Raw genomic sequence first — 14,068 nt, forward strand, 5'->3', positions numbered from 1 at the left:
CCTGCATAGCAGTCTCTTATATTCCCACCACCACCCCTCAGCCTCTCGAGGCCAAACTACCCTTTAGCTGCTCCATCACAGTTGGGCATACCACATACCAGTCTGTAGGTGGAACTCACTACCTTAAACACCTCCTTATTTGTTCGAAATTTCGAATGAACTAAGTGCTCCACCTCCCCTTAGGTACCTTATATTAAATCGTGCCAGCAGCATGCAACTCCGTTATCATGCTATTGCTACATTCGATAGTGCTGTTTGGTTACATGATAAGAATGCAATCGGTAAATAATTGAGAGAACTCAAATGCAGAAAAAGAGTGAGTTAAAATCTCAACCAGACTGATAACAAAACTTTACTATACGTGCAAGCAGAAAAGAAAGATTAATTATAATTAGAGAGTTCAAGTTACTGTTTATGCCTTTTGGGTCCTTGACCCCTGATACAGCAAAAATAGATTGGTATGTAAAAGACCTATGAATATAAGAAATGTCTAGCATACTGAATCCCCTGCACTTATTCATGTCTCCAAAAAATTTTGCAAAAAAATAGGAACTGTCTTGAATATTGCACATAAAATACGAAGTCCTAAAGTATGATGTGCAATGATAAACCTGATCATACAAAAGGGATCAACAAAACAGCTATGCTTCTTTGATATCCTCTACCAGGCTCGTTCCCATCAAGCTATTCTTGTAGATTGTAGGCTCAACAAATGAAGGATTTAGCAAGCAATTAATACAGAGGCAATCCACCACCGGAAAACTCAACTTCCTGAGAGTAGCAACAAAACATTTGTCAAGGTTATAATCAAAATTGAAAGTCCAAGATACAAGCTCGTACAACATTGATATAGATGGTACAATAGACTAGCTGGTGACAACTGACAAGCAAGATATTGAAACCCCAATACTATTAATACACCCTACCTTAAATGGCAATCAGACAAATAAATACATCCTAAAATTTCCTTCTCCCCACTAGCTTAACAGTAATTATTCCTTCCTCAGAAATCAATAAAAATTATACTTCGTCTGTGCATTAGTGCATACATGACTGGTAGTGCACCCTCACATATAACATAAATAAAAGAATACTACGTATATTACTAGTATTGAGGGTGAAGGTCATAATGGAAAAAGGTATCACTACATCAGCATTAAACAACAATAATTAAAGGAGCATCTAGATTTCATCTAACAAGCTGCATCTAAGACGTGTATTATACATCAATTCAAGGATGTGTCAGTCCATTAGATCAATCATCTATCCAAGCCAAGGAATAGGGTCCAGGAAGCTATCGAGTAATGGTATATCAGTATCAGAGCAATTCCATGACAAAGAGCCATAGTAAAGCTAAGGACAGAAGACTAGCAGGGGAAAATTCAAGGGGTTGATCAAAAGCGCCCCTAACATATACAAACATCAAGAAATCTGTTTCATTTCACCAATAAATTGTTTTATTCACTATTCTCACAGCCTTTATAATAAAAGAGTCCTGTATAAGCATCACATTCCTTAAGCATACAGATGCAACTATTTCATATTAAGAGTAAATAACTAATTAAGAGTATGTACATTATCACATCTTCCTAACAACATCACAGTGCTTCTTAACACTTAGTTCCATCAACACTGAAAATTTTCATATTTTCATCACTACACTTACAAGATCGCCAAAATGGGTTTGTTTTCACGATATGTTCACCAGAATCTTTTTTTTTTTTTTTTTTTGGTGGTGGTGGGGGGTGGGGGGTGGGGGGGGGGGGTGGGGGGGGCGGGGGTGGGAGATTGGAAACAGGTTGCACCAAAAGCCTTAGGATGTCCACAGAGTGGCAATAATAGGGATGCTACCCGTTTTTGCTTAAGGTTTAAAAGATTAAAGCCAAATGAGGTTTTAAAAAGTTCAATAAGGATGGGATTAAAAAATATTTTAATCACCTCTGGTATAATCCTGGCATTCAAGAAAAAAAAAGATGGAAATCACCTCTATGCTTGTGAGGGGCAAAGCTATATCATCTTGATCTCCCAACAACCACCAGTATAATGCAGAAGTCAAGAGCTCTTAACAAGGTGACCACATGTAAAGTGAACAGAAAAGGCTGAAATACATGCTCTTGACATTTTTGTAAAGCTACACAGTTAAGGTTCTTTTTCCTTTCATAGATGGAAGGGTGAGTGCATTGCAGAATTCAAGGTGGCCCCTACCCCTATCCCCCCCCTTCAAAAAAAAAAATAAAAAAAAAAAAAAAAATAAGAAAGAAAATTTCTCCCCCAAAAAAGGTAAATGAATTTTACTCATTAAAACATACATTAACGAGAAAAAAGCTGTTTATTTTAACCATCACCAACTGCAGCACCTACAAGGGCTACAACAAACACCACATGGCAATAAAAGTGTTTCAAGCACCAAACTCTAAAAAGAGTAAACCTAAAACCCTTTGATAGAAACATGGGGTTATGCAGGCTCAAAAGCGTATACACTCTAAATAATTGGTCTGAATTAAGCTTAAATTAATAATATTAACCTTTAGACAGGTTTTCAAGAGCTTAATAACAAGGACACTTAGTTATAAATCATACATGATCATAAACTAGATCAAGAACAAAGGTATCCATCAAGGTATCACATCTAAGAATCATCAGTGGTTTTCTCATATTGTATGTCACCAGAATTACAAATAATAAACAGAAAAAGAGATAAGGTAATGCTAGAACCTGAGCAGGAGGTAAAGATGACACCCAATCTGAAGCATGTGTTGGGAGAAGACCCAGTGTGTTCAGCTGCCAGTACGAAAATAAAAAAGGTAGATACTGGTTAAAAAAACAGGAAAAAAAAAAAAAAAAAAAAAAAAAAATGAAACCTATCACCTTTCCAATACAATGCCTTAGCTAATCAAATTACCTTCCAGATACCAAGGGCAAGTCCCACCATATTAAGAGCAAGGAAGACCAACTTTGGCCCTAAAAGCTCAACTTTGCTGTCCTTGTATGGCTCAAAAACTGTAAAACAAAACCAATTTTGATTGGTCGTCAAGCTATTGTCATCAAGCTATTATATTGAATTATACCTACCAAGCACAAAGTATAAATGCAATGTACCCGTATATGTTATAACTACTACAGTGTCATATAGAGGATAAAACAAACTCAATAACAAGGCATTCAAGTAGATGATTGTACCTTTTCCAACATCTCGAAGGGCACTAATGGGCTGCCAAAGAGCTGAAAAAGTAATACCAATGCTAAACAAATGTACGGTACTTCCAGACATCCACATCATGAATCCCATCATCATCAAATTCTTTACAGGACCTTGTGCAACTTCCCAAGCTTTCTATATACAGAAACAGAATACAACGTTAGTTCCATGCTCGTCAATAGTAGTCATAAATCCCTCCTTCACTTACTACAACCAAACAACAGATTCCGTAATCTTATCTCATAACACTATCTATCCGATATGAGGCGATGACATCTAATAGAACAATTGACTTCAAATTCAGAATATTATTAGCTTATGAAAATGATTCTCACTTCAAAGCTATCTATGAAACACAACCTGTCTCTCATCACATTAAAATCAGCTAGCCACACTATAAACAATTGTAATTCTGTCCGGAATACACTATCTATTCGGTATCACACCACGGCATCTAACAGAATACTACAATTTTGGAATAATCATACAATCAATTGAAGATCACATAAAAGTCAATAGTGTCGCAATTTGATTACAACCAGTACAAGCACATTCCAAAAATTGATTCAAATTATGCTAATTAGTAAGCTCGGAACTAAAAGAAGTCCACGATTAGAGCAATGAATTGCCAAAAAACACATAAACCCTAATCTTAAAAAGGAAATTAAATTTTACCTGAGCTTTCCAATTAGCTTCAGCATCCTTCTTCTGACGAGCAACAGATGAATCTTCCTAAATCATACAACGAAAAACAACAAATTAAACCCTAATTTCACAAATTCAGGATCAAATCGAATAAAAAAAGCACAAAATTAATCGAAATCAAAACCTGATCTTGAGAGGCACGAGTGAAACCAGGAGGATCTGGAATGTCGCGAGAAGAAGGAGCAGTAGAATTATCAGTGAATTCAACAGCCCATCTTCTTCCTCCAACCATAATTCCTTTACCTTTCTCCATATTTTCTCTCTCCTCTTTCTCTTTCTGGGTTGAAAGCTCAGACTTTTTCTTTCAAGTGGTTAAAGAAGATGAAGAGCAGATATTTTTTTGTTTTACTCCCTCCGTCCCCAAATGATAGTCCCTTATGGCCTATTTTAGTCCCAAATTGATAGTCCCATTTGTTTTTTTAAATACCATTAATATCAATTTTTTATCAAAATTCTCTCCAATTGCAACAATATTTGTGCAAATTTAACTTTTCAATGTAAATTTTGTTTTTCAATGTACTTTTATTACTTTCTCTCTCTACTATTTTACATACCCAATGTAAATTTATATTTCCAATGTAATTTTACTACTTTTATTTAACTTTCTTAATTCCCGTGATTTTTGCCCATAAGGGACTATCATTTGGGGACGGAGGTAATAATAATTTTACTAATTTAATTTTGCTCTTGATCTACAATTGCTGCGAATTACGAATACTACGAGTACTTGATTGAAGCCTCCAATACTATGTGGCCCATCGTGGATTCGTGGCCCGCGTGTGTACTAGAGATGTCAAAAATCGACTCGGTTCAATCGTAATTTAAATTTAAAAGGGATTTGACTTAGATTTTGATTTGTGGCCAACGAATGGCATAATTTTTTTTTTTAGGATGCCCATCCGGTTTACCAAAGCTTAGTTCCGACTATATCCGGATCTGACCCGGGTCGCACACCTGATTTATGGTGGGTGAGTCTCTCAAAAAGAGTTTCAATTCAATTCAGTTCAGATCAGTTCAGCTTAGTTCAGTTCAGCTCCTAATTTCCTTCTCTTATAAAATATTCATTTCATTTCAGTTCAGCACAGTTGAGTTCGATCAATGAGAACAGGCCCTTATTCGTTTCACACGTGTTGATAAAAAGTTGTTGCTATTTTGGCTTAAATAAAAATTACATTTCAGAATTCTTTCACTTTTATATTATTTTATGCTTGTTACTTTAGTTAATACTTGTGATCACGTAGATAAGTTGTAATTTTGTTTTCTCTCCATTTTCTTAATTTTGTGCACACCTCCATATTTCAATATCAAAGTATAATGTTATCATTGGTAGTTTTGCAAAATAATAATTCTACAAAACTATTACGCTCAAAAGCAACTAAGCTTTTGATCTCGATCTTGTCCTGCCTCCTCTTTGCCAACAAAATGCTAATTAAGATGGAAGTCTATGTACTTGAAACTTGTCCGTAATGTTAGCAAGCATGAAACCTGTAACTGTAAGCACCTAGATTACATAACAATGCACTATATTAGCTGATTTACACGAGCAAAATCTGATCAATTACTGATGGTTTTTTGTCTTTAGGACACGTGTGTCCACAGCTTAAACGAAAGAACAACAAGGTATAGAAAGAAAAATAACCATCCTTGAAAGCCAAGATTGTCGCACTTGTTACACTTGTATTTGCTAAAATGAGGTTACTCTTATAAATAAATAAAGTTACCAATACAATAATACAAACAAATAAATTAAAGATTACTCTAATAAGTCAAAATTGGTTAGGTTAGCCACACACAAAACGTCTCAAACCTCAATAAATCATACTGTGCTCCTTATACGTACTCCACAGCCGATGACATTGATTTTACATTTCATCTACTAATACGCCAATAGTGCCATTAGTATAAAAGGCAACAAGAGAGGTAATAGTAATAATAACGCTAAAGTCGTTAACAGAATATCAACAATGCTGAATAACAAACGTTTGATTTTGTTGTAAGCCTTGTTGCTGCGTTTAACGGTTGTACTTAACTCAGCATCAAAAGAGCTCAAACACGGCTTAAATGGAAAACAAACCATAGGTCGACTATCTAGCTCAAAATCAAGACGATCATTTGACACGGCGATCTTGTCTAGTGCACCATTGCTTAGGTTATAGGCAAAGATGGAACGATGGTTAATAAGAACGTACATGACCGGAGCATCTGGATGGCAAGCGAGTGGCCTTACCATATGACCCGCGACAAAAGATAATTTAATCAAGTCAGGGCTATTGCTAGATCGTAGCAATGGAACCCAAGACCACGCGTTAGCTTGCTTTGTTGAGTCATAATCATCGAGATGATGCTTCCAAATTAATAGTTCATTCGCGCTATAATAGGAGAGGTGAAGGGTTCCCGCACAATCCCATAAGCTCATGTATTTGTACGACCATAGCTCACCGTGCACAAGTTGAGGTAAGGGAAATGTACATTGATCAATAATACTATGAGGATTATTACTTTCATCACCCTTAAATGTTATTGCAAATCCGCAATCCATGTTAGTTAGTACATACAAGTAAATCGAATCCAAACCATCAACTAAGGCAACATAATTCCTTTTATCCCACACACATGTGGGGTTCACAATTTCATCATCCAACACCAAATTAAATCTTTTCCACGACATAGTTGTAGAACAGTAGACCTCTATGAGTTTTGAACTACGAAAAACTCTAATAATAATAAAGTCGCATTTGGTAACAACAGGGGTAGGAAATCTAACAATCATATTCGTTGCATCTTGGACAACAATATTCGAACCATAACAAGGCACGTCGAACATTTTCTTAGCAACCGGATTATAAACTCGACAAGCACTCATAGGATAGCAGCCTGAAAAAAGTAATAGACCTTTGTGCATCGTAATGAAATTATACCGTGCAACTGGTATAAAGTTGAACGATAAATTTGCTAACAACCCCTTACCATAACCACTTTTAACCATAAAATTTTCATCGAACCAACCTTTCTTCTCACTTATTTTCCCGGTTTTCAAAGATATGTAGCTTATACTATGCCTTGATTTACGAATATTGTAAAATTGGAGTAAAAGACCACAAACAGGAACTAAGTGGGGATTAGTTATAATATTGTTCCTCAAATTATTGATAATATCCCTCCAATTTTTACACACTAATTGACATGTTAGTAGAGATTTAAGGGGTAGTCTTGAAAAAATCTCAAACCAAACGTCCTCAAATATTATGACGACTACGTGGTCTCTTTGTGGCCTACCTTCACAAAGACGGGTCATGCAATTCATACTCATCCTTAATATTATGAATTATTGCTTCTTCTGCCTCAATATTTTTTGCTACTATTAATTGTAACTTGAACTTGAAACGTGACAATAAAATTTAAGATGATAACTTGAATATCGTGGGCTCGATTATATGAAAGAGACGATGTAACGTACCTTACTTGTCTTCCAATGGCTAATTCTGAATTGCCTCTTGTTATAGGAATAATGAAGGGTTGTACATTTGTGCGCCATTAAAAGGCTAGAATTTTCACTTTTTTATTATTTGATCGTAGGGTTTATAATTTTTTTTGCTTGGAGTTTTATTATGAGATATCTATTTAGGATATATTTTTTTAGGATTTTAATTTTATTATTTAAATATTTATCCTAAATAGATTATTTTTTGTATATGTTACTAGATAAAAACAAATAATACAGTACATTAATACGATGTTCATCCTAAAAAAAAATATTATATTTTTAAAAATAATATTATCCAATTTGTAAAATAGGTTTTTTTATAAGTCACGTATGACACATGTGACTTTCTCGACGCTTTTTAATGTGGTGAGCAAAATTCGACTCAAAAAAGTTAACAAATTAGGGAATTCTGACTCATACACTGACGGTAAAGGCATTGGGTCGAGGACACTGTGTCGATAAAAGGTTGGAATTATAGTAGTGTCAATATAATACTTGGTGCAGATATATGGTGGTATTACTTGCTTTGCCAAATTATAATAATCGCCTTTATAAATGGCAGACAATTTAAAAGGGATAATCAAGGGGTCCACATTTAGCGAACACGAAACACTCCTCGGCGTGTAAAGCTTACACTCCTCGGGGGCGGATATATGATTACCCTTTAGTAGAACTCGGAACAGTCTTAAATCACGTAGCATTGCTCCATATGACATGATGATGAACTCCGTAATTCAACTCAACTTTTGGATTAATTAAGGAGAATATGTGTGATTATAAATCTAATATATTATATAAATAAAGTAGGCATTTTTCGAGAGCATTTGACGCGCCACATAAGAAAAGGTATTATTTTGACCAATGAAATATTAGATTAATAAATTATTTTAGAATTAAAAAATTTACTTGCCACATAAGCAAAAATGACGAATAAGATTTAAGAATTTGGCCTCCTAGGTAAAAACAACGAATGGTGAATAATTAAAATTTAAATTATTTTTCTTTCAAAACAAAATTAAATTATTTAAAAAAACTAATAATTATCTTTTATACATATATGAATGCAAATATTTGATCTCAAATATCTTTAAATATAGAGAAATTTAGAAGATTCTCCCTAATTTTTAATAGTTAAAAGTTCTATATAGGACTAACATTTTGAAACAGATAGAGTATATTAAACAAAAGAAAAACGCATATGCAAAGAAATTATTTTAACCAATCAATTAATGAATAAGGTTTGACATTTTAAATTCAAGCGCCACGTTTAAAAAAAAAAAAAAAAAAAAAAAAAACCTACTACAAAAGATAACTTTAGTGTTAAAATTAAAAAATAAAAATATCTTATGATATTAGAAATTTTATCAAAATATCTAATGACGAATGATCTTCGTAAATATACAAAATATTAAATTAAATAAAATAATTTACTAAAACCGTACATCGCACGGGCTTACATCTAATTCTTTCTAAAATAAAAACAAAAGCTTTATAACTATACAAGTATATACAGAGAGAGATCAAGTTATTGTAGACTTTAGCGTAGGATTAGGAAATAATTTGCGTGCGTGGTTTGGGGCACAATCAAACTACATAAATATGCATTATCCTATACCGACTTATAATTTATGGTAATAAATCTACTTGTATATTCCCTCTGTTTATTTTAGCTAACACCTTTCTATTATTAGTTTATCACTGCACCTTGCCAACGTATGTTTTAACGATTAATATCTTTAAAAAGTGGATATTAATAAAAAATACATTGAAACGATTCAAACAAGATCCCACATTAATATCTTTTATCGTATCTATAAAAGCAAAGCACAAAACGAGTCAAGTATATTATTATTAAATTACTAAAACATTTTGTATACGTCCGGTTTACACTAATATGATATTTCTTTTATAACATTTTGTATACATCGAGCAGTATAAGGGTAACTTTAAGCCAATTTAGGGTAACTTTTTGCCCTGTTTTGGGTAATTTTATTGGACATAATATGATTTTTTTTTATATATATATATAAATAGAACAAGAAATGTTTTTTTTTTTTTGACAATAGCAAATTACAAAGCACAAAAACTTAACCATAGCTTGAAAGAGTAAGACGACATTTCCTAGCGATTTCATCTGCCCTTTGCACTTGGTCCCTTTGGACTATTAGGATTGTGCACCTTTGAAACATGGCCCCCACTTCCCTGATTTCCTTTACCATCCAAGCTATCGAGACATCTTTACCCGATTCTTCTTGAAGGTTGTTAATTAGCACAATTGAGTCCGATAGGATGAGAATTCCATGCTTGCCTTTCGCTCTAGCCCATTTCATTGCTTCGAGGCAAGCCCAGGCCTCACAATGTAAAGCCGAGGTAGCTACTCCATGCTTGCCTCCCTCACTATCCTCATTACCCTGGATACTTCCCATGACTGCCCAACCGATCCCTGCCCTTGTAGTTCCTTTGTCCCACGAGCCATCCACTCCCACAATGAAACTGTCATAACCATTCCTTTCCTTTCCTAATTGCACAGCGTTGAATCCCGGTGAAATGTAGGGGTCTTCTACATTGTGATCCCTATTGTTATTACTTGTCTCATCCCTTTGGACATAATTGTCATGGTCACGCATTGCCAAGTTGATAAATTCCGAGGCAAGGCTTCCTCCCCCATTTGCCCCATTGAAGTTTCGAGCATTCCTCGTCTTCCATAGGCCCCACAAGGTAGCAATAAATTTAATGATACGTGTACCATACTCACCATCCTCGCTATAAAACATCAGGATATAGTGCTGGATCCACCTTCTCAAAGAGTCAAACCCAGTAGAATCAGAGCAAATAGCCAGGAGGCTTTCCTCCCAGACCTCCTTTGCTAGAGAACATAGTCTAAAAAGATGTTGGCTATCTTCTTCCTCCACCCCACAAAATTCACAAGTCTCCTCTACTTGTATACCTCTTCTAGCCAGATTACCCTTTACTGCAATACCATCATGAAAAAGCTTCCATATAAATACTTTCCATTTGGGTTGGATATGCATCCTCCAAATAAGCATTATAAATTTCTGCTCATCTAGAGAAAGGGTAAGGAGTTCATTTCCTTATTCTCTCACAAGGAAATAGTAGCCTGTTTTGACAGTGAATTTACCTGACGGATGGTATTTCCAATATAGGAAATCATCATCCATAGTGCATGGAAGCTCCATTGCTAGAATTGCTCTTGCACTATTCCTGTCAAAACACTCCCTGACTTTTCCTACCTTCCAAGCCACCAAATCCTTATCTATAAAATCTTTGACCTTCCATCTTAAGAAATGTTTTATAAGGCTAATAAATTGCTTTCAAATTTTTAATCACAAATAATTGAATTTTAGTCATTTGAAATATGATACTTTACTAATAAAGCATAGATTATTTTTATTTATATTGGGTTATTTTTATATATATTGGGGTAACTTTTATTCATTTTAGGGGTAACTTTTAATCACTTAAAGAGATCTTTATAATGGATGTACAAATGTACAATCATTATTGTACACCCGATTTTTTAAAAAAGTTTGTGTTAATTACTTGCTGACCCGAATTGCCACCCCTACTAGTAAGTTTGGTTTACCTTTCGAAGAATAGATTTAGTTTTTTTTTTTTTTTTTTTTTTTTTTTTTTTTTTTTTTTTTAATGCTAGAAGAAGGATTTTACTTTTTTTTTTTTATTTGATTATCATATGAAGTATAAGTTTTAATTTTTTTTTTTTTTATACTTTGCACTATATTTAATGCTTGCACTTTAGTTTAATTTTATGTATAAATAAGATATTTCTCTTAACTAAAGGATTTTTTTTTTAAATTTGAAATTGGAATGAATTCGATACTAATCCTAAATCACAACTTATATTATTTTTTGTTACAAAATAAGAATATAATTGTATTTGAAATGCGGGACAACTCAATAAAAGAAAAGCAATCAAAAAGTTAAATACAAAAGAGAAACAATAGAAATATCAGAAAAAAAGCACTGATTTTGAATAACAAAAGTTTGAATTTGCGGTAGTTGCTGCCTTTAACGGTTGTACTTAAATCAGCATCGAAAGAGCTCAAACACGGCTTAAATGGAAAACAAGCCATATATCGACTACCTACATTATCAAGACGATCATTTATCTCGGTGATCTTGTCTAGTGCACCATTACGTAGATCATAGGCAAAGATTGAACAATGGTTAACAAGAACGTACATGACCGGAACATCTGGATGACAAGCGAGTGGCCTTACAACATCACCCGCGACAAAAGAAGAGTTAACCAATTCAGGGCTATTGCTAGATTGTAGCAATGGAATCCAAGACCACGCGTTAGCTTGTGTTGTTGAGCTATAATCATCAAGATTATGCTTCCATATAAATAGTCCATTCGCGCTATAATAGGAGAGGTGAAGGGTTCCCGCACAATCCCATAATTTCGTGTTGTTGTACGCCCCGTGCACAAGTTGAGGTAAGGGAAACGTATACTGATTAATACTTTCACCTCTAAATGTAATTGCAAATCCGCAATTCTTGTTGGTTAGTACATATAGATAAATTGAATCCAACCCATCAACTAAGGCAACATAGTTCCTTTCATCCCAACTACATGAGTATAGCACAATTTCATTACCCAACACCAAATTAAATTTTTTCCACGACATAGTTGTAGAATGGTAGACCTCTATGAGTTTGAAACTACGAAAAAAACTAACAATAATGAAGTCGCATTTGGTAATATGAGGGGTAGGAAATCTAACAATCATATTCGTTGCATCTTCCTCATCAATATTCGAACCAGAATAAGGCACGTCGAACATTTTCTTAGCAACCGGATTATAAACTCGACAAGCACTCGTATAATTGCCTGAAAAGAGTAATAGACCTTTGTGCATTGTATAGAAATTATATGATACAACTGGTAAAAAGTTGAACGTTAAATTTGCCAACAACCCCTTACCATAACCACTTTTAACCATAAATTTTTCATTCAACCCGTCTTTTTTCTCATGTATCTTCCCGGTTTTTAAACATATATAGCTTATACTTTTTCTTGATTTACGAATATTGTAGAATTCTAGTAAAAGACCACAAAGAGGAACCATGTGGGAATTAGTCATAATATTGTTCCTCAAATTATTGATAATATCCCTCCAATTTTTACACACTAATTGACATGTTAGTAGAGATTTAAGGGGCAATCTTGAAAAAATCTCTAACCAAATGTCCTCAAATATTGTAACAACTACGTGGTCTTTTTGTGACCTACCTTCACAAAGACGGGTCATCATACAATTCATACTCATCCTTACTAATACGAATTGTTACTTCTTTTGTCTCAATTTTTTTGCTACCATTAATTGTAACTTGAACTAGAAACGCGACAATAAAATTTGAGAGGATAACTTTGATATTGTGGGCTCGTTTATATGAAAGAGACGATGTAACTAACCTTGTCTTCCAATGGCTGATACTTGCCTCTTGGTACACTTCTCCCGATTAAAAGACTAGAATTTTCACAAGTGGGTTTTGTTTTTCCCTTCGAGGACTAGATTTAGGTTTTTTTTTATAAGAAGAATTTTATTTTTTGGTTAATTTGGTCGTAGGGTTTTTAATATTTTTTTTTGGTACTGTACCACTGTAGCTTTAATTTAAGCCTAATGCATGCCTTTTAACTTTTTTTTTATCATAACTAAGATGTTTATCCTAAATAAAGGATTTTTTTTTTATTTGTTAGTAGAATGAATCCGATATTTATACTAAATAATACAGTATTATCTTTTATACGAAGTGTTTTCAAAAAAAAAAAAAAAATCTTTTATACGAAGTAGTTTATATGTTTAATGAGATTTTCTAACTGATTTATTCAGATATTTCTTATTACCACTTTTACGAGTACTCCAGCAGTATAGGGTTCGCTTGGCATCGTTGTGGTTTTCTGTTTTTTGGTTTTTTGTTTTTTTAAAAGTATATTATATATGTCACATAATGAATCAAAAATTATTTAGACTTATTTAAATTATGATAATTTTGAAAACTGACAACAGAAATGTGGAAACACCCTTTTCTTGTTTCCTGTTTTTGGTTTTTAGTTTTTTTTTAAAAAAAACAGAAAACTAAAAACCAAAAATGATGCCAAACAAGCTCATAATAATTCAATTCAGGGCCTGTTCACATTTGCTGAACCGAACTGAACTGATTGGATCTGAACTAAACTAAATTAAGATGAAATGAGAGAAGAAAATTAGGAACTGAGCTGAACTGATTGGAGCTGAACTGAACTGAAATAAGTAAATATGAATAGGCCCTTGATGAGTATATTACCATGCTAATTTTTTTATAATTTTTTTGACGGGCCATACTAGATTAAACCATGGTATATTTTTTTTTTTTCATGAATATATAAATATATTTCTTCATTTATTATGATCTTTATCTTTATTGACATTTTGAAACAAAATTATCTTCAACTCCGTTCAGATAATAATTCAAAAAATAAATCTCCAACTCTATTCATAAAAAAAATTAAATTGTAAAACGTGATATCGTAAATAATAGACATTAAAATGTATCCAATGAGATCCACGACTAGGGATATACACTTGTCTAAGATCAGATCAAAAATTTAAAATTCAAGACCTGGAGACAATATATACATGGCTCCCATAAAACTC

General features: G+C 33.6%; 1 protein-coding gene across 1 annotated transcript; it reads right to left on the minus strand.

The window, feature by feature from the left end:
* Positions 1–351: 351 nt before the first annotated feature.
* On the minus strand, positions 352–4,232 carry LOC145595776 (uncharacterized). Its single transcript, XM_081652198.1, has 6 exons — positions 4,029–4,232; positions 3,875–3,931; positions 3,181–3,334; positions 2,903–3,000; positions 2,716–2,781; positions 352–771 (listed from the first exon to the last, which is right to left on the minus strand). The coding sequence occupies exons 1-6, from the start codon at positions 4,155–4,157 to the stop codon at positions 733–735; spliced, it is 543 nt and encodes a 180-aa protein (XP_081508324.1). The 5' UTR covers positions 4,158–4,232; the 3' UTR covers positions 352–732.
* Between the last annotated feature and the right edge of the window lie 9,836 nt (positions 4,233–14,068).

This window comes from Chenopodium album, chromosome 19 (genome assembly GCF_948465745.1).
Source record: "Chenopodium album chromosome 19, dcCheAlbu1.1, whole genome shotgun sequence".
Taxonomy (NCBI): Eukaryota; Viridiplantae; Streptophyta; class Magnoliopsida; order Caryophyllales; family Amaranthaceae; genus Chenopodium; species Chenopodium album.